The 21,619-nt window shown below is 46.4% G+C and overlaps 1 protein-coding gene across 1 annotated transcript; it reads right to left on the reverse strand.

Annotated features, from left to right (window-relative positions):
• Positions 1-6,530: 6,530 nt before the first annotated feature.
• GALR2 (galanin receptor 2) lies at positions 6,531-17,098 on the reverse strand. Its single transcript, XM_050919394.1, has 2 exons — positions 16,398-17,098; positions 6,531-8,560 (listed from the first exon to the last, which is right to left on the reverse strand). Exons 1-2 carry the CDS (start codon positions 16,751-16,753, stop codon positions 7,780-7,782), a joined length of 1,137 nt encoding a protein of 378 aa, XP_050775351.1. The 5' UTR covers positions 16,754-17,098; the 3' UTR covers positions 6,531-7,779.
• Between the last annotated feature and the right edge of the window lie 4,521 nt (positions 17,099-21,619).

Consider the following 21,619-nt stretch of genomic DNA (forward strand, 5'->3'; position numbering starts at 1 on the left):
CATAAGGAGGTCCAATTAAGATCCACAGTCAACCTACATTCTGGCATTTCCTTGCTTTTGAGATCTTGAATTTACAATCTTAATGCTGTTGTTTTTAATTCGAGCTAGATTCAGTATAGCCCTTCTGGTGTTTAGCCCAGGCCATTCTTTCTGATCACCTGCAAAGATGTTGGTGGACAGTTTAGAAACCATGGGCTTCATTTTACTGCCAAGTCTCCTAAGAGTGAAGTCACAGTTACTAATATTCATACTTAGCTCTTGTGAAGCACTTTTGTTCCCAGAGATCTCAGAGCACTTTGTAGAGAATGATCAGTATAAATCACTCCCATTTTATAGATAGGGAAACTGAGGCACAGACCGGGGCAGTGACTGGCCCAACAATGAGTTAGTGGCCTTGTAGGCAGAGAATCCAGGTCTCTTGACTTCTAGTCCATTCCTCTACCCATTGGACTATGTGGTTTGTACAGGTAACCCACAAGTAAGTCTGTTACAAGGCCCTCCTGAGCCCAATGCACAGAAGCTGGACAGCCTTTACTTAAGCCATAGAAGCGCATGCTTTTAGCTCTGGCAGTCCCCAATGCAATCCCTGGTCCATTGGCCAAGATGGCAGCTATCCCATATGTGTCCAATGTAAGTGTCACTAAAGAAGCTCTGTCGGCTGCTGGCTATCCCAGGCCCTCATCTGCATCCCTCCTCCCCAATGCCAAGATCTGGAGGAGTTCTCATTAGGACACAGTTCATCATGAAGACTTTCCTCAAGTCAGCTGACGTGTCAAAAGTTGCTGTGCTGCTAATGTGTGGCGCAGTCTGGAAGCAGAGGTACAAATATTGCTGAGGTACAGACAGTGGGTGGTACTAGCCATAGTGACCTCAAGTTGTTCAGGAAGAGAGACATCAGCTCTTGCTGTAACACAATGCAGCAAACCAGCTCTGCAATAGACTTCTAACCAAAGGACAGTGTAAAAGTAACATGATGTGAATTTTGCTAGCAGAGGAGAGAACTGAGGGGATACTAATGAACCACACAGAGATCTGGAGGCTGCAATGAAATTAAATATTGCCTTGTATTGTGATAGATTTGTCCGTCAGTCTAGTTACCTATATGGGCCTGTAGTGGGGTGGCTGCCCCACTCCAGGAGAAAATGGGTTAAAGTAGGCCTGAGAGCCTGCTCAGATGGGCAGCCAATAGAAATGGCCTGTGGGTAGCTAATCAGGGCCAGGCTGAGCACTATATAAAGGCTACAGCACAGAGGAGAGATCAGTCTCCTCCTGACCTGCAAGGGAGGAGGACTGGCTCCTAGCAGAAGCAGCAACAGCAGCAACCCCGGACAGAGCAGTGCTGGGCAGGGTAGCAGGACAGCAGGAGCTCTGGCTGACCCTGCCAGACTGCAGGCCTTGAAACAAGGGCTGAGTGGGTGCTAGTGCTATGGGGACGTAGCCCAGGGAAGGCAGGCAGTGACAGGGAGTTGAGGAAGGCAGCAAGCAGCTGCGAGGGCCTGGGTCCCCCGTTCCTCCCCCTTGCACCGCACCTTGTCAAAAAGGAGCATGGCCCATGGACTGCACCTTGTCCTTGAGGTAAGGGACTAGACTTTGGGGTGACAGGTGGCCATGATGGCAGGTGTGGACTAGGACTGCTGATACACCTCCAGAAGTGGGGAGAATGAAGTAGTGGGCACTGCCGGAGGGCAGTGTCCTGAAGAGGACACCATGGTGCAGAGAGCGACACATGTCCCGGTGGTGGAGACAACACAGCCAAGCAGACAACGGGCAATACACCACCTGCAGAGGGTGCGCTATAGCTGAATGAGCTAATTCCCAGAGCAAGCCAGCAGGAGGCGCAGCGGTGGTGAGTCTGTGCTCCGTTACAGGTCCCTAATAAGGTAAAGCACAGAAGGACCTATCAAGTCCATGGAAATGCACTTCTGCTGATCACACTTTCAGAGTTAGGGAACAATCAGTTTGGGGTGAAGCCAGATTCTCCCCCACCCCCCAAAATGAATCACTTGAATCTCCAGCCCCCCTCATTCTCTTAATCTGTTCTGCCTTTGAACTTATCCATGGGTGACTAAAATAAGCCAGCAGCTGGTCTCTTGAGATGAAGAACAAACCCTGCTTCTGAAAGGAGAATCTATGCAGTCCAGCAAGAGATCATCCATCAGCCAAAAGAGACTCTCAAGCCCAAGAGCAGAGGAGTAGGAGAAGGCAGTTATTAGCTATGTTTTGATGGCTTATTACGTTTTTCTTTTCCATGAAAGGTTTCGGTCAGGAAGATAAATACAGAGATAAATAATGGAGCTGTTTATGCAATCAACGTCTGTGACTTATGCTGGGTGCATGGCTAGACTAAATATAATTATTAATAAAGAAGCATTGGGCAATTTATGGTCCTCAGCATGGGGCTAGCTGGATCTGGTTATAATAAGGTTTAACGGGAAAGATAACATGTTTGACACTTGAGTGCTTCTCAGGGAAGGGATCAAAGCAACAGGGACTGGAGAAGGAGCTTGTTGTAAATAGAGCTGCTATTCCCAAGGTGTTTAGATCAGAGATGGACTTCAGCCCAAATCCTACAGCTAACCACACTGGACTCTGGGAAATTTCAGATCCAAGTCAGGGTTTGAAGTTTGCACCTTGGGACCGTCTCTAGAGCCAGAGCCTGAATTCCTTATTCAAGGCCTGATCCAAAGCCCACTGAAGTCAGTGGGAGGGCTTCCATTAACGTCAGATAGGGCCTTCAATCTCCCACTGATGGTTAATTAGAGTGTTGCCTTAGTGAAGACTTCGGGATGTGGCCCCAAGGATGGAGCCCTGAAAAATCTGCTACGCCCATTACTGTTACTTCTGGTTACTTTGAATGTGAACTGATTTATATAACAGACCAGGGCCAAGTGAGCAAACCCGGGGCTTAACTTGGTTATAATTATTGACTTATGCATCTAGCATCCACAACTGTGCCATATGCATTTAAAAAGAAATCCAGTCCCAGAAGGTTTTGTATAACCCATGTATCAGATAAGGGTGCGGCAGACTCAAAGGGCTTGAGATCTGGGCTGAAATGTGATGGTCATTGGACACAGTAACAAAGAAACAAATTGTTTTGGCTCTTAGAGATGGGACTGGATGAAGAGTAGAGCAGGCTGGAAACTTTCCGACAAAACTTCTTTTTCATGGGAAATTGTTAATACATCAAAACCGAAACTGTTTGCAAGAAAGGGTCAGCTTCCCCAAATCTCCTGTTTCGAAGAAAAATTGCGGAAAAAAGTTCCAATATTGCCAAAACATCCTGTTTCAACATTTTCAAAAAAAAAGGTAGGAGGTTTTTATCCTAAATGACCTTTTTGTTCCCAAATTTAAGGGCAAAATCAAAACAGTTTGAAATTATCTAAAGGAACATTTCTGTGGTCCCGAACCACATTTTGTTTGTTTGTTTGTTTTGTTTTGGTTTTTTTCCAGATTATCAGTTCATGAAAATTTTCAAGATTTTTGTTTTTTTCGTCCTGTTTCGGGATTGGAAAAAAGGTCAAAATCTCAAAAACTTGTGGAAAAGAAAAACCATTTCCTTCCCAGTTGTAATGCAGAATGGGTTCTTTGGGAGGATTCTGTGTGACTTTTGTGGGATCGTACCTCTGCGCGGTGAAGTATGTGGGTTTGGTTTTTTTAAGTGCTGCTAATGCCAGAGTGGACCTAGTAATGGTTTCCAAACCGAGCGCTCAACCGCTCTCCGCAGACTGAACACAGCTATAATTATAAAGCCATACACAGAGCCCTTCATTTCAAGAGCCCGGTGCATGAGTTGGAGTCAGACTCAGTCCAATGTGAATACATGTAACTCCCACTTACCATGGGCTAAAATTGGTCAACTGGGTTCAAAGGTCAGAGGACACCAAATATTGCAGTGTACGTCTGGCTAGCTTCTCCTGCAGTATGTCCTCATCATGGCATCTCTTAGACATAACGTGTGGCCTGGAGTCCTAGCACATGCCTATTCGGGGTGCAGATGAAGAGAAAAATCCCAATCCTCCAGAGGGCATAGCTTTATCATCGACAGAACTTGATTCTTACTCAGGATCCCTCAATGAACAAAAGAAAAACAACTCCCCACCCCACAACAGCTGCTGTATCACTTCTGTCAGATTTCCCAGCTAAGCAGCATCTCACCTGTAGCATCTCTCCGGGTGAAAGGAGACAGGACTCAGCAGTAATGAATATAAAGGTGGATCTTTATTGAGGCAGCTGTACCCAGGCAGACCCTGGGGTTTGCACTGGCTCTCCAGCTCCCATGTTGGTTGCTGCAGCCCATGCTGCCTAATGCAATGATACCCAGACTGAGGCTCACGAGCCAAAAGTGGCTCTTTAATGCGTCTCCTGAGGCTCTTTGCAGCACATGGTATTAAAACACTTTGTGATTTCATTGTTAACCAATCAGGATGCTTTTACTATGATATTAACCAATTCTAGTTGATAAAATAATAATACTTGGTCAGTCATTTTGCTGTGAGAATAATGTATATTTCCCCTGTCATACTGTTTAAATATGACTAGATAGTACTATAGTAAATGAAACAATGAATTCACACGACTTTGGCTCTTTTGGGTAATGTTGATAATTTGGCTCCTGAACCGCTGAGGTCTGAGTATCACTGGCTTAATGTCACAACACAGTGTCAGGACTAAGCATTCATGGAATACAGTGTTGGCTATACTACATGGCAGAGTCAGCATTTACATAGAAGCTCTCCAAGGGGCACTTAGATGCTGCAGAAGAATGGTGATGCAGTAGGTGGCGCTCTTCTAGCTGAGCCGGTACTGAGCTGATGCCCCAAGCTGGGGAGATACTGAAGGTGCCTTCTCTTGGATGAGATGTCAAGCTGATGTCCTGATTGTCTGTGGCAATTAAAATCCCATGGCTCTTTTTCTCCTCAGCCTAGGTGTCTTGGTCAAGATAGGTGATTTATATGCCCATTAAGTTCAGCTGGATAATTTTTCATTTGCCTCCTAAGATGTCTCATGTAGGGCTGCTACACGAGGTGGCTCCATTTCAATGGTACATATAAAGTGATCTCTCTGGACATTCTGCAAAGCACTTTGAAACACATTGCAATTAAAGGTGCTAATGTATAAACAGCATATGAAACAGACCAGGGTGGTAAGTACAAATATACATTAGGTGAGAATCACAGCTCCACTGATATGACATAAAAGTCCCCATGCTCCCACCTATGGTTAGCACAGCTAATCTCATCAGTGGCAGACTGTCCCCTCAGTAAAGCACCTGGCTAACCGATGCTGCTAAAAATCAGTTTCCCTGATCCACCTTCCTTTGCAGGTGTTCATGCTATCACCTGCCAGAAAGACTAAACTCACACCCCAAGATTTCAATCCTGGTCCAGACATGCCAACATTATCAGGGGTGTTTGGACATAGAGTATTGTTTCAGATCCACCTCTGATGTATATGGCAATGATCTTCAGAACCCTGGCTGGCTTTGTCATTCTGTGGAAAAAGGGGACACACGACTAGAACTTAGGCAGTCAGAGGTAAGCATGGGAACCACGTTGACTGGGCTAGCCACATGTCCAAAGTGGCCCAAGCCACAGGGATATGCTGGAAACATCCACCTTCTTCTTAATACTATTTAACATTTGTATTGTAATGGCACCTAAAAGCTCCGGTCAGGATCAGGGCCCCATGGTGCTTCACTCCGTACACATACATATGAAGACATGTTCTCTGACCCCAGTGATCTTACAAGCTAATAACACAGTGATGTATGCAATACAATCAAATACAGAGAATTGTAATAGACATTGGTAACTGTACGTTTGTGTTATGGTAGATAAAATGCCAACTTTTCGTAACTCTGCCTCAGCCTAGACTGGCTTGTTGATTTTGGAGGAGGATTGGGTTGGGTTGGGGTTGGTAGGGGGGGAGGGAGCTTTCATATCAGTTTAGGGCAGGAATTCCAGGGGAGGGGCAGTGAGAAGATGTTTGTGTGAGAAGCTGACAAGTGGCTGACTGAGGCTGTCATCAGGAAGGGCAATGAGTGAACTAAGGGGGAGGGGCAGAACCATGAAAGACCTTGAAGCTAAGGGAAAGAAACTTCTCAGTTTGGAGCCTGACTCGTGTCCAAAGGTGCTGGAAGGGAAGTAAGGTGAAGCAGCATCCCCTGGCTTGAAGCACTAATAGCAACTCAATGCCTGGCTTCCCTGGGGTTTGCAGTTTGGTTCAGTGACTTTCAGGGCCTCCGCTATAAAAATGGTTCCAGTGACCCTGCTCAAGTACTCAGCAGTAGCAACTAAACACTTACACAGGTGTCACATGAGGTTCAAAGGGTCTTCCCGGACACTGAGCCTAATTCAGCTAAATGCAGCCTGGAGTCAGGGAGCATGACTTCTGCAGAATCTGCAGTGAGATTAATGGTGAAAGTTGCTCAGAAAATGGTGATGTAACAACCAATGTGGTGTAACATGAGTGTGTGTAGCAGTCAGGGCAGATGTGCAAAGCAAGTGAAAGGCATTTAAACATTCAGGGAGTGGGGGCATAATCAGCAGGATTCTGCTCTTCTTTTCAGCCAAGGAACTTCGCTGGTTTCAGTGGAGTCACTCCAAAGAATCTGGCCTTTAGAAGTCCAGATGTGAGTATAGCCATTCGGTTGGGTCTGAAGAACCTGCAGACTCAACATGATGCCAAAGGGAGTTGGTCAAATTCTTGTTTGTTATGCTAGTGTAACCCTATTGAAATCTCCCCTTCTGTGCCCCTGCCCAGGTTCCAACTGTACTGGCCCCTTTCTGCTTGCAGAAGAAGACTAGAGCACTTTTATGTTTCAACCCACTTGTCCTTCTGCACATGTTCTCCTCCTTGTCAATCCCACTGTGACAACTTCGCCACCCACACCTTGCATTGCTATTTACACCAATCAAGCTGGCTGCCACTAACATGCACTTTGCACTGGTGCAAGTGACCACACCAGGGGCCTGGCACAGAAGAACCAGGCTCATAATGCTGCATTTGCAACATCATCGTCATTTCCACGGCAACAGACTCCTGTCATAAATGCAAAAAGGTGAGATCACAGAAGGAGAACCTGTGAGAACTGGGCTTCCTTCCTGCGCCTTTCTATGCAAACCCTCTGAAACCTGTCCCTCACTCCCATGTGACAGCAGAAGGGTCATTCAGCAAGGCACTCCCCCTTTTTTGGCTGTTATAATGGAATGACTTTTACCAGCGCAGCAACGAGCTTCCTCAGTCAGCCATGTGCACCGAAGCAGGATCTCTGTTTTAGAAGTGCAGAGCAATCTGGAGAGATGTTCTAAGGCTGAGGCTAGTGAGGGAAGCTATAAATGGCTCCCAAAGGCCATTCTCCTGCAGCCAAGTGGCTCTGTAAGACTTTCAAAGATGCAAAATTCTTCCTCAAAGGAAATAAAATAATTTGTTTCCAATCTAACCCCCTCCAGCACCTCCCCACATACACACTGCCTGACCATTATAACGAAGTGGGGGGCCGCATGCTAGCACATGTAGGAATTGGTTTGGGGAACGTAGGCTTTGATCGCTGCAGTTGGTGATGATGTCAAGAGGAGGGCAATGAAAGCACATTCCACATAGCAGTCTTAATCATTCACGTGGTGGCTGAGAGGCTAGCAAGCAGCAGCATTTTAAAAGCTGAGATTCCTGTGAGCAGTACATTAAAGCCAAAGTTCAGTCCTACCCAGGTCCACGTGACACTGCCCTAGAGTCAGAAGATATTTTTTTTTCAAAGCCAATAGGAAAGAAGTTCCACTAGGTGACATTGAAGGTGATGAAGGAGTTGGCTATTTTCTGCTGGCGCCCTAGCTGCTCCGTCTCCCCCCATCGCTGGCCTGGGACCTGGCAGCTGGTGAAGGACCTGGCAGGAGGGGGCTCGCTGATGTGCGTCACTTCAGTCAGATCCGCCTCCAGGGTGCTGACAGTGTTGGTCACCTGTGCCACATGTACCTTATTGGCCACCTTCTTGTGCAAGAGGCAGTTGAAGATCTTCTTGAAGCCCTTGCGGAAATGCTTGGAGACCAGGGCATAAACGATGGGGTTGACGCAGGAGTTGGAGTACGAGATCAGGTGTGAGAGGATCCTGAGCACGTAGGTGGCGTGGTTGAGGGGAAAATAGCCGAACCAGACGCACAGGATGATCAGGTGATGGGGCAACCAGCAGAGACAGAAGAGGACAGCTACAATGATGATCATCCTGGTGACCTTGCGCTTGGCCTTCTTGGATTCAGACATGTCTTCAATGGGGTCCACAGATGTCCAGAGGTAACGGATAGTCCTCATGTAGGTGAGGCTAAGGATCAGCACTGGGATGACATAGCTGAAGATGAAGGTGCAGATGTCCATGATCTTGCGTTGGGAGATCTTCCAGATGGGATGGCAGACGGTCAGGTTGGCCATCTGGAACTCCTGGTAGTAACTGAGGTACGGGCCAGAGAAAATAAAGGAAAGACCCCAGATGAGGCAAATGGCCATGAGTGCGTTCCTGGGGGTTCGGAGTTCTCTAGAATGCAAAGGGTATCTAATGGCCAAATACCTGCAATGGAGAGAACAAAACAAAAAGACAGTTCTATTGAAAACAGAGAAAACATCATCAGGCCAGCTATGTGGGGAGAACACAAGGAGAAAAAGAGTTAAAATGAAAAACTTTGCACTTCTAATGTAATTTCTCGTTCAACTAATTGTCCCATTTCCCAGGGTTTGTCTCCACAGAACCTTTGTGCACAACACTCCAGGGTGTGAATCTATAGCGCACTAGCCTGCCACGTGCTAACTGGCCACACGGACCCTGTTACCATGCACTAAAAGTTCCATGACGTGCTTTGACATCTTGCTGTCTCAAACATTGAGTGCGTGGTAGCTGGGTCCAAACAGACAATCAGTGCAAAGCTAGCTAGGATGTTGTAGAGTCACACTCTGGCCTGGTGACAAATCTCCAGGTAAACAACTTGCCTGAGCAGGTAGAGGAGATGGTAACTCAAACTTTTCTTTTGTCACTGATTTTCACCATGTCTTTTGCATTTGATATAATATAATATAATAATCCAAATCATTTTTAGGGTGTGATCTGAGTTTAAGGCTGAATTATGACTAGGAATCTGAATTGAATTGAATGGCACCTACATCTTGGAAGCTGCCATTTCCAAAATGTCAGAATCTCACTCACTCAACAGCTCGGTCACTTTGGATGGATCCCTAAGCTTATTCTCATGGATATCTTGGTTACATCCAGAACAGAACTAGAAAATAGGCTTCCTCAGTTTGGGATCCAACTGGAACCAAAGCCATAGAGTTGAAGGGATTTCAGTTTCTGAAATGCCATCATCCACAAAATCCAAAGGGACTTAAATTTGAACTTCTGGTTTTGCCCATCTCTGTATACGACAATTACATAGTAAAAGCAGCAACATCAAAGGGCCATGCTTTCCATGGCTGGTGCTGCCTTGAAAATGCAGCTGCAAACATGCACATTTGTATTTGTGAACGCAGTGACCTGTTTTAGGCACCTGCAGTTGTTTGCAGGCACATGTTGCTCTGGTCTTTTGACCAGGCGGCTCTTTAAGAGACATAAAATATTTATATCTCATCAGCTCCACATCCATCAAAGAGTCTCCCTAGGGAATTGGCTCTGAAAGAATGGTTGATGGTGCACTGGTGTATGGGCTGGAGAATCATTTTATTTGTCACAAACAGTCAGCTCTCTGATTTCTGCACCTGGCACTGAGTTCCTGGTTACCAACAGATCTGTCCTCGGAGAAAGAGCATGACCCATCACTTTTTCAGGGAGAAGAATTTCTCTTTCTCCATCAGGCAGAGGGAACAAGGGCCTCATTCCCCATTTCATTACTGCAATCTATGCTGGTGTAACTGACTTCAGAGGAGTTACACAGGCTTAAAACTGGAGTGATACAGGGCTAAGGATTTTTCTTCATCACTATCAACTTCATTTCCACTGAAGCCACTGAGAGTTTTTGCCAGCGACTTTAATAGGAGCAGGATCTTCATCTAATAAAGATGCAGAGTCCCTGTTCTTTTCTCATGAAACAGGGCATGGTGCCAACCCTTGGCCACCTCCCACACTGAAGCTTCATTTCAAAACAAGCTTGTGAAGTGACAAGATGATGACATGTAATCAGGTTACACATCTCCCCCTCCTCGCCCCCATCTCCACCTGGGCCCAATCCACAGAGGATGTGAGTTTGCTGCAGCTCCTAGCTCTCATGCAGAATCCTTCAGCTCAAGCAGTAACAGCTCAGACTTTCAGCTCTGTTCCCGGGTGGGGGGGTTATTGAGGGGTCATTACATGTGGTTGATGTACCATTTTAAAGGGTGTTTTTTTCATTGTTATTAACTGTAACCATAAATTAGTATAAATTAATAGACTTGCATTGCAAAGCCCATCAAAAACCTCCCAAAGTATATTCAGTCTTACCAGGGGCACAAAGACATCAGTTAGGATGATTATGTATAATGTTCTGCGGAGGATGTGCAAATAGCTATTGATATTCAGCCAGCAGTGGCTGGTCAATGAGAGGTCAGGGTACTAAGCTCATTGCAGGAGTGAGATCTTACTGGTTAGAGTCATTTGCATATAGCTTTACCCTAATCCTGAGCACCATGAATTTTAAAATGCACATGTAATTCACAGCAAGCTTTTTAAACATGCTTTTAGCATCCTCCTACGCCCACTAGTAAATTCCTCTTGATGGTTATTGCCTAGTAAACAGTCTCCAGTTAAAACATGAGAAAGATGCTAGTTAAAGAGGAACTGATCCATCAAAGTCCCAACCCCACAGCCCTTTTTCCTGAAGCCAGTGGAACTGTTCGCTGGAGTAAGGGTTGTTTTCTGATTGCAGGGTCAAGCCCAAACCCTACAGGCATGGAAAATCCCCCAATTCTGCAGCCTTTGGATTCTCACTGGCAATCGGAGTTGCATTCATCAGGATCTAACCCAGGGGCTGGCAATCTTTCAGAAGTGGTGTGCCAAGTCTTCATTTATTCACTCTAATTTAAGGTTTCGTGTGCCAGTCATACATTTTAACATTTTTAGCAGGTCTCTTTCTGTAAGTCTTCAATATATAACTAAACTATTGTGGTATAGAAAGTAAATAAGGTTTTTAAAATGTTGAAGCTTCATTTAAAATTAAATTAAAATGTAGAGCCCCCCGGACCGGTGGCCAGGACCCGGGCAGCGTGAGTGCCACTGAAAATCAGCTCACGTGCTGCCTTCTGCATGCGTGCCATAGGTTGCCTACCCCTGATCTAACCTTTTCCTATATGAAAGAGGAGGAGGGGAGAGGAGTCATGAAATTTAAGTTTTGAGAGCTCTGTTTTTCACGCCTACCCTGTTTAAACTGATGTCTACTGAAGCCAACTGACGGAAGCCTGCACACCCAGAAAAGTGCAAACTACCCTCTAGCCTCTGCTTTGCGGTTGTAGAATTCATCCCATCCAGCTATTGCACTAACCATTGAAATGCTAAGTGCTTGAAGTGGATGTCTATGCTACAAGCACTACAGCAACAGACGTGCCACTGGAATGCAGACACTTGCTACAGTGACAGGAGGGGTTTTTCCATCTCAGTAAATCCACCTGCTTGAGAGGTGGCAGCTGGGTCAACAGACGAATTCTTCCATTGACCTAGCAGTGTCTATACCAGGGCTCCAAGATTGGCAAACCTATGTCTCTCGAGGGTGTGAATTTTTCACATCCCTGAGCAACAAAGCTAGGCCAACCTACATCTTAGGTGTAGCTCCGACCTGCGTGTGTCATCCAAAAGGTTAATTCCCCAGGCTGAGTCACTGCCACATAATATTGATGCTCTTGTGGTGAGAAGAGAGCACTACGGATGGCAGAAATTTCATAGCTTTTTTTGGCTTGCAAAATTTTGCTAGAGAATCGTTGCCATTTCATACTATTTCACCCCTTACATTTTGGGTCTGATCCTGCAAAGAGCTGAGTGCCTCCTGTGAGGTTCTGGGCACCTTCCACTCCCACATGAGAAGTCATTGATTGAGTCCCTTGTTTAGTACATTACTAAAAGTGAGTGTTGAATCTAACTAGCTGCGGCAAATGCAAGACTGGAACTGAAATGTATCGAGTGGCAGGATTTGACAAGGGAGAGGTGCCTCAGAAAAGGGAAAGACAAGCTTTGATCCATTTTGTACCACTCTGAGGGTATTTTATGCCAACCTCATTTCTGGAATCCTTAGTCTTGGACTGACTTGATTATTGTACCAGAAGACTGGCACCGAAATACTGTGAAGAAAGGCACATTGAAAATGTCTTGAAAGATGAGATTACTGAGAGATAGCAAACAAGAGGGTGTTAGTTTCCTTCAATCTCATTCACGGCTCCCACTGGTTTTCCCTCTGAAAACTATCATCAGAAACAACGGGAACACGATGATCACACAGTGCAAAGATTTAAATTGTAGTGTAGTAACGTCCCAATTATACATCAAACTCCTGTGGCCTCCGTTCTCTTTTCACAAAGTTCTCAGTAGCTTTATACTGGTGTAACTCCACTGGCATCAACAGAGTTACTCCTGATTTTACATTGATGAGAGAGGAGAATCAGGCCCTTCACCTGCTTTAATTATACATAGGCTTGGATGGATTAGCTTTTTATCCGTAAATGTCAGCAAACATTGATTTCACCACTGTACATACACAAACTGATGAAAAAAATACTTCCATTGATAATAATCAAAATATACAGATAAGTGAAGTAAGAAAAATGCTGCTTGAGAATGCATTAGGGTTTGACGTAAGGCTATTTACTTTCTACATAGCCACATGTAATGTTGACAATTTGGGTTACAAAGTTTTTATATTTTGAATCTCAAAGTCTGTCACTAAATAATTGTCTGCTGTTCATCTGATTTCCCACAACTGTGAAAATGTAAATTGATTAAAAATAGAAAAAATGCTTAAAAATAAACAGCGATCTTATCTGTCAAAATTATACAAAAATAAAAACGTAATTCTGCCAAGCCGAAATATACATGCCCTTCTGTGGCTCCTTAGGTGACAAGTGGCTGCTGCATATCCTTGAAAGCAATTATTTATTGCAAAACAAATAAGACATAAAAAATAAAATACACTTTTGTGAAAGGCAAAGAAAAGACAACTTTCTGCCTAGCTTCTGTTATAGGGGCCTGCCAAGCGTTTGCAAAAAGGGCTTTTGGCATCTTTCTAGCTGGCTCTTAAAATCCAAAGATCTTGCAGGTTTGAAGTACTCTGAACGCCGAGTACTTTTGACTTTAAATAGAAAATATTCTAATAGAAAAGCTTCAAGAGCAATGCAAATTAATTACTTCTCAGCCTCCTGAATGCTGAATTGGTGGTAGAGATCAGCAGGAGGAAATCACAATTACAAATGTCTAATGCTGCAGGCTGCCTTCATTAGGGACAATTCCAGTTCCAAATCTCGATGTTGGACGTGACAGTTTTAATTGAAAACTAGCATTCATTTTATTGTCAGGTGCCCCCAGACCAGCCTAGAATCGTCACCCTGTGTTTTAATAATAATTAATAATAATAATATTCAATAATGTATGTTAGAGAGCAATGTTCTTTCAAGTAATGCAAAAAGAAGATGTTGATGAGTGGAAATGTTTAACTATAATAACTCTTTTTAAAAAGATTTACCTACTTTGCCATTTATCAAATGCTATTTACAAAGCAGGTGTGATTTATGTAATTCCTCAAATGAGCTAGGGGCTGCTGCTTGCATTGTGACATCTATTTCTGAGCCTCTATGCCAAGATCACAGACAGTCGTAGCTTGTTTCTCTCTCAGGTTTTGATAACCTGTCCACCGTTTCTCCCAAAGCCTTGAGTTAAAACAATCAGGGGCAGATTTTGATCTCACTTACATCAGCATAAATCTAGACTGGCTCCAGTGAACTAAATAGCTTTTCTCCACATGTGTGTCAGTGTACATGAGATCAGAATCTAGCTGCTAGTGTCTTTTGAAATCCTTTCCCCAGCCTCCTGTTGTTCCCATACGTCTCCCAGCAACTTTGTTGTCCTTTAGCAATTCTAGACACTGAAAACTTTCTGATCATTTAGGGCCAGACTGTGCACCCATTCCTTACACTAGTGAGCACTTACATGCACACGTAACCTTGTTGTCAGGTAAGTAAATGCTTATCGGTAGGCATAAGGGATTCACGCTCTGACCCTCAGGAGCTTCTCTGCTGTTAGCTTCACACCAGCATTCTCTTGTTGTCTGCTCTTAAAAAAGCAGCCCTGGCAATGCGACCAGGAGATTCAGGAAGCGCACACTTCCAAAACCTCCATTTAAATTCTTCAGTTTAATTAACACGCTCCCTTGTTTATCAAGCTACCACTCGCTGTACATGAGCAAGCTTGCTCTTTTCATGCCCTGCTTTCCTTGGGGATGGGGATGTCTCCCTGTAGCTTCTGTAGGGGAGAGAGACCCGTTTCATGTCAATATTGCCCTTTGGTTTTCATGTGGTTTAACCTGCATGCTTCACCCATTTACCCATTGCTGTATCTCTCTGTGGCCAGCAGAGAAAATCACCCTGGTGTGACTTGATGTCACAGGTATGTCTTCACTGCAAAAACAAAGGATGTGTTTGTACGTTGAGTTAAAATCCGAGAGAAGTCAAGGCCGTCGTAGTTTTCACATGGGTGAGCCGGTCAAGTTAAAGGGCAAGTCTGTGCAAAAAAGATGGTGGGGGGCAGTGTTCATTACCCTGCTGTAAAATCTTAGTGGAAATAAGGCACCTGTAGCTCACCCCTGACCATGGCTCACCTCACCTACTTTCCCTTGCAGGAAAATCTAAAGGAGCCTTGTCTTCACTAGGATTTTACAGCAGGCTGGCTAATGCACCTTCGTTATCCTGAGGTAAAAACCCAACTATTTGGCAGTGGAGACAAAGCCTATATAGTCACATTGGTGCAAACCCACAACACAGGCCTGGTTGGCACCTAAAATGTAGGTCAACCTTGCTACGTCTCTAAGGGGTGTGAAAAATTCATACCTCTGAAAGACATTAATAAACTGACCTAAGCCCCAGTGTAGACAGCACTAGAATTCTTCCATCAACTAGCTACAGCCTCTCAGGAAGTGGATTAACTACAGCCAGAGAAAAACTCCTTCTCTCACTGTAGGGAGTGTCTACACTGCAGCGGTGTGGCTATGTCACTGTAGCATCTGGAACGGAGACATCTCCATAGACACGATGGGCTGATGTAAAACTGAGTTTACGCTGGTTCTGCTTAGTCCAGTAACTAATCTCTCAGCTCTTGAAAAAGGATTTTAGGCCATGTCTACACTACAGCAGCACTGCAGTTGGGCCACCGTAGTGCTGTAGTGTAGATGCTTCCTACATCAACAGCAGGTTTTTTCCAGCGATGTAGTTAATCTGCCTCTGCGAGAGGTGGTAGCTAGGTCAGTGGAAAAATTCTATCTGCCTCCACACAGGGGGTTAGGCCAACCTAGGGCATAATTTTTTCACAGCCCTGAGGGACCTCGCTAGGTCCATCTAATCTTTAAGTGTGTAGACTGGGCCTAACTGAACTCTGATTAAACCACACCATTTTCCATTGATGTCCCGCCTTCTCTTTTACTGAAAAACCTCTTGGCCCCTCTGGGGAGCTGAGTCAAGGGAAAGAGGTCATGCTTCTCTCCTCACTCACACTGATGTAGTGCCACTCCTGTCAATGGATCCACTCCGGATTTCCTCCAGGAGGCATGGGAAGAGACTTTGGCTCTGCATGTGGACCACGATTTGGGTGGTGACGCTGAACTCTGCCAGCCACGCTGAGCACTCCAAAGCAAAGTGCTGCTGGTTTCATCTGTTCCTCTCCAGCAGCCATGGGAATGCCTTGGGGTCCTTGGCCCCATGCCCCTAGTGAATTCATCTACTCTGAGCTGGGCTTGGGCCAGGAACTGGTCCCAGGTGATTTAGCAGCCCCTGCTCAGCTGTCTAAGGGTGCCTAATCTCCCAGTCCTCCTCACTCTGCAGAGCACAGTCCCATTTCCTCTAAGCTGCCTCTTTCCACCACCCATGCAAAGACCCCAGCTTGCACATTGCTTTTGACAGCTGAGGCTCTGCAACTTTCAGGATCGCACTACCCTGCAAGAAGCCGTGCTGAGCCTTCTGTCCCACAGGGAAGCTCACCTCCTGCCCCCCTACTGCACCCCTCTGCTAGCCCTTCCAGTGCAGCTGCTAGTTCCCTCCTGCTCCAGAGTTTCTGGGCCCTCCTTATGGGCAGAGAGGGAGAGCTTCTGCCTGGCTGGCAAGTAACCAAGGAAAGTTGCTGAGAGTTATTTGCCAAGGAGGGCAGCCCCCTGAAAGGAGGGCAGCCCCCTGCTGCCCTGGCCTCCCCGCTTTCCTACCTGTCCAGGGAGACGGTGGTGAGGGTGAAGCTGCTGGCGTACATGGTCAGGTAGATGAAGAAGTGCACGGCTTTGCACAGGAAGGGCCCGAAGACCCAGCCCTCCAGGGTGTAGATGGTGGCTTGGAAGGGCACGCAGCAGACGATGAAGCACAGGTCGGCCACGCCCAGGTTGAGGATGAAGAGGTTGGTGGTGTTATTCACCTGCCCGTTCCGCAGCAGCACGGCCAGCACCAGCGAGTTGCCCACCGTGCCCAGCAGGAAGATGAGCGCGTACACCAGCGGGATGAGCACGGACTCGGGCTGCCAGCCGGCCTCGCCGCCGGATGCGTTGAGCCAGGCTAGCGAGCTGTTCATCGCCGCGGTGATCCCGGCTCCTCCCCAGCCCCAGCTGTTCAGCGAGGGACACTCAGGCCGGGGGTAGCGTGGGGCGCCTTGCTCGCTGGCATCCTCCGGGCACTCTCAGCCCCGATGTGCGACGCGCCGCGGAGTCTCGCTTAGTTCGCGGGGTTAGCCGCAGCCCAAGTTGCTCCGGAGTTGTTTGCTCCCTCGCTCTTCTGCTGCGCGGCTGCTCGCCTGGCGCAGGAGGGTTTTCCGAGCCCCGCTCGCCGCCTGCTGCCTCTCTCGCCGGAGAGCATCGCGGCGGTGTCTTGAAAGGGAACGGGGGAGGAGAGAGAAAACTTCTTGGCAGTTTTTATTTATTTATTTGTAGGTCCCCTCCTTCCTTGGAGCCCGGCGCTCTGTGCGCTCGGCATACGGGGGAAAAATATATAGATCCGAGCCAGGCTCTGGTTTCCCTGGAGACAAATACCTGAAATACAATTAACGGTGTCCATGGAAACCTAAGGCTCGCCTCCTGGCCGCCCCCAGAATCCTGGTCAGTTCCTTCGTGCCTAAACATCAGGGGGTCCAGAGGTTGCCCACGTGCCCCTGTGTGGGGCAAAGGCTGCCTGCTTTAGTTCTCCTCCGAGGAAAACTGGTGGGTAAAGGGAAATAACGTTCCTAGACCAACACCACCTCCTGTAACTCCCGCAGGCGGAAGGTAGCTGTCCCAGGCAGGCAGGCGTTCTGCGTCTGCACGGAGCTGCGCTGACACGTGTCAGAACTCTGCGCGGAGCTCGTGTGGAACAGGCTCTGGGGGCTGGATCCAACAGAGCGCCTAGGTGCTGGACTATTGATTTTTTGGCTATGACCCCGTTAGCTCCTTTCTTCTGAGCCAGCAGAGGCAAATCCTAGAGTCCTCTGTCCTTCCACCTGGAAGTTAGTGGGTGTTTTGCAGGAGTGAAGGAAAGACTGCAGGAGCTGGATGGAATATCAGAGAAATATTAAGCGCATAATAGCTGACCAGTTTTTCTATGGTTATTTCTTTTATTGTGGTAGCAGCTCCAGGTCTCCTGAGGGCTGCATTGTGCTGGTGACTGCACACATAAAAGATAGTGCCTGCATCAAAACGATCTATTTTGGCTTTCAGGTTGCCGAAGAGTTGTTGGCTTGATCATCTTTTGAGCAATAAAGAAGAAATCCAGCAAACCCAGCCGCAATGGGAACAAACCCTTAACACCTCTCCTCTCAACCAGCTACAAAACTGCATTTTTTTCCCCTCGGTGTCTTTCCAAATTATTTTCTTATAGTCGTAGAACGCCATCAATTCTTTGAGTATGTTTCACTTAGCAGATGTTCGCTTGGCTTGGGCTTGGTGACCACAAATAAACATTCTCACTGATACTTTCCACTTCGCACCTAATGATAGGTGCACCTAATTATGAGCATGAACGAAATAAGCCTCACAGCAACCCTGTAAGGTACTGTGCACACCGGGTAAACTGAGGCACGGAGCAATGACGTGACTTGCACAAAGTCGGAGGCAAATCAGTTGTAGAGTAGATCTGCTGGCATCCGTCCTCTGCTTTAACCACTAGACCCTGCATCTGCATTCAGAGAACAAACACATTCTAGGGAATCCTACTTTGTTCCTGGTTATACAGAACAAAGAGGGTAAAAAGGTCGAATACAGTATTTGTTGTGAATTATCTGCTCAGCTTCACTGATTAGGAAAAGGATGCTGGCTGCAACGAGCTACGTTAGCAGATACCAAACGCCCACGATTCTTTGTACCTGAACCAAACTCCCACAATCCTCTGAATATAAACCAGTGTACTGATGCGCTGTGTCTATAATTCTAGGTGCTTTAAACTTAGGTGAAACCTCAATGCGTGACCAAATGGTAGAATGTGTGTAAGCTTTTACTCTCATCCCAGTGGTCCCCAGAGAATATGTCCAGCTGTCCAGAAAGGAGCCACTTGTTACTGACAAGGGATACTTGCTATTGCAAGTAGCAGAGGGGTAGCCATGTTAGTCTGGATCTGTAAAAGCAGCGAAGAGTCCTGTGGCACCTTATAGACTAACAGACATATTGGAGCATGAGCTTTCATAGGTGAATACCCACTTCATCAGATGCATCCGACGAAGTGGGTATTCATCCACGAAAGCTCATGCTCCAAAACGTCTGTTAGTCTATAAGGTGCCACAGGACTCTTTGCTGCTTTTGCTATTGCAAATGTGTTCTGTCATTGATGAGATGATAAACTGTTAAGAAATGTTTTTGACTCATCAGGCATTTCTTGTTGTCACAGATATTTTCTGTAATAATGACTTGGTTGGAAATATCTTTAGTTTATCAGCCATGTAAACTAAGGTACCATCAAGGAATTTCCACTTGTAATTGGGTGGTGGGGAGAGGAATTTCGGGCTCTCTCTCTGGCCATGTCTACATCTAAAATTTTGCAGCGCTGGTTGTTACAGCTGTATTAGTACAGCTGTATAGGGCCAGCGCTGCAGAGTGGCCACACTTACAGCAACCAGCGCTGCAAGTGGTGTTAGATGTGGCCACACTGCAGCGCTGTTGGGCGGCTTCAAGGGGTTTCGGGGAACGCGAGAGCAAACCGGGAAAGGAGACCAGCTTCCCCGCGGTTTGCTCTCGCGTTCCCCGAACCCCCGAGCAAGCAGGTCTCCTTCCCTGAGGTTTGCTGGGTGGTTCCGGGAACGCGAGAGCAAACCGGGAAAGGAGACCAGCTTCGCCGCGGTTTGCTCTCTCGTTCCCGGAGCCACCCAGCAAACCGCAGGGAAGGAGACCTGCTTGCTCGGGGCTCCGGGAACGAGAGAGCAAACCGGGAAAGGAGACCCGCTTCGCCGCGGTTTGCTCTCTCGTTCCCGGAGCCACCCAGCAAACCGCAGGGAAGGAGACCTGCTTGCTCTGGGCTCCGGGAACGAGAGAGCAAACCGGGAAAGGAGACCAGCTTGATTACCAGAGGCTTCCTCCTTCCACGGAGGTCAAGAAAAGCGCTGGTAAGTGTCTACATTGGATTACCAGCGCTGGATCACCAGCGCTGGATCCTCTACACCCGAGACAAAACGGGAGTACGGCCAGCGCTGCAAACAGGGAGTTGCAGCGCTGGTGGTGCCCTGCAGATGTGTACACCTTCAAAGTTGCAGCGCTGTAACTCCCTCACCAGCGCTGCAACTTTCTGATGTAGACAAGCCCTCTCTGTTTGTATACATCTGTGGTATATAAGGGACTGAGGTTTTGAGAGTTCAGAATGAACCCAGCTGCAGAGATGCTTCTCCAGCGTCAGTTTGGTAACGTATAACCTTCCTTTCTGTATTGTGCAGTGTTAATCTTTGACTAATAATCTTTGATTAATAAATTCCCATTGAGCCTGGAGTCAGCTAGAGTCTTATTAAGAATCAAAATTGCACCCTAACAGCAGTCAAAGATGATAGCACTTTTCCACTAAAAAGCAGGGAAGAGGAAAACCACTCTGGGAGAAAAGCTATCAATTTGCAAAAGAGCCTTGCAGCATGGAACTGCCTGAGCCCCCAGCTTCAGAAATAGACAGCTGCCACTAGACAATGCAAGACTGACATCCTATTGAAAACAAAAGAAAAGGAGGGTGGCTAAGGCCCTGGACTGGGACTCAGGAGATCTGTGTTCAGTTCCCAGCTCAACCACAGGCCTTCTGTGTGACCTTGGGCAAGTCACTCAGTCTCTCTGTGCCTCCTTGTCCATCTGTAAAATGGGAACAATACTTAATCTCCTCTATTTAGACTATTTCTCACTATGTGTCTGTACAGTATCTGACACAATGCAGCCCTGATCTACTAGTAGTAATTACTACTACTACTACCACCATGTGCTACTGTAATATAAATAACCCCCTTTTTCCATTGTTCCTAGACACGGATAGTTTGTTGTATTGATTTTGCTGCCCTCTCTGTTCTTTTTTAGGCTATTGCAAGTGTAAATTGACTTGCACGGGTTTCTTTTCTTTACCACTTGCAGTTATTGAGATCTTTTTCAAAGTTTCTTTACAAATGTTTGTGCAAATTGAGTGCTGGATTGATGGTATTGCAGACCGAAGTCTTTCTTTGTATACATCCTGACCATTGGAAGAATCACCTCTTGGAGCGAGAAGATAATTCATTCTCCTTAACCTGTTCAGTCCTTGGTCCCTCACTGGAGCTGTAAAAAAACCCCACCATTGGTAATGTAAATTCTTACCCATGGGGACCTGAATTGAAACCACCAAAGTCATTTTGCCTAGGACAGCTAGCAGCCCTCACATGGTAGAATAAATTTGGGGCACTTCCAAGCTGGGTTTGTAGACTCAGTTCCCCATTTCCTTGCACCTTCTGTCCCTGTATCCCATCCACAACCCAGTAGCTCCCCCAACAATGCAATGTTGCCGAGTCACAACACATCCCCTTTCAGCTCCCAACTGCCCCAAAAGATGAAAAAGGTGCAGGTTTCCAGATGGAATCTGTGCAATGAGCCAACTGGTGACAGTTTTATTCTTAGGACTTACAGAATCCAGAGCAGATTCAAAGCCCCTGGCAAATGTAAGCACTTTAAGTATCAAGAGGGAGATGGCATGGTAGAAATGTGCTTGAGCTAAATACCACTAATTCTTTATCATTAGAGTGTACTCCCTTGACAGAAGACTAGAGAGGATGCTTGTGCTGCGCGTATCTCATTTGCAATGTAATAGACTTCAGCTGCCTTAATGAGACATATCTGAATGAAAACAGCAATCATTTGTAAAAAGGTGTGTTATCTGAGTCAAATCCCTTGAAATGTTGTCTGCTTGAAATGAACATCACTTTAAAAACATGTTTGGTAAAGAAATTTCCTTCGATACTGTGAGCCTCATCTCAAACTTAAGAGCA

Source organism: Gopherus flavomarginatus, chromosome 12, assembly GCF_025201925.1.
Source record: "Gopherus flavomarginatus isolate rGopFla2 chromosome 12, rGopFla2.mat.asm, whole genome shotgun sequence".
NCBI classification, from domain to species: Eukaryota; Metazoa; Chordata; order Testudines; family Testudinidae; genus Gopherus; species Gopherus flavomarginatus.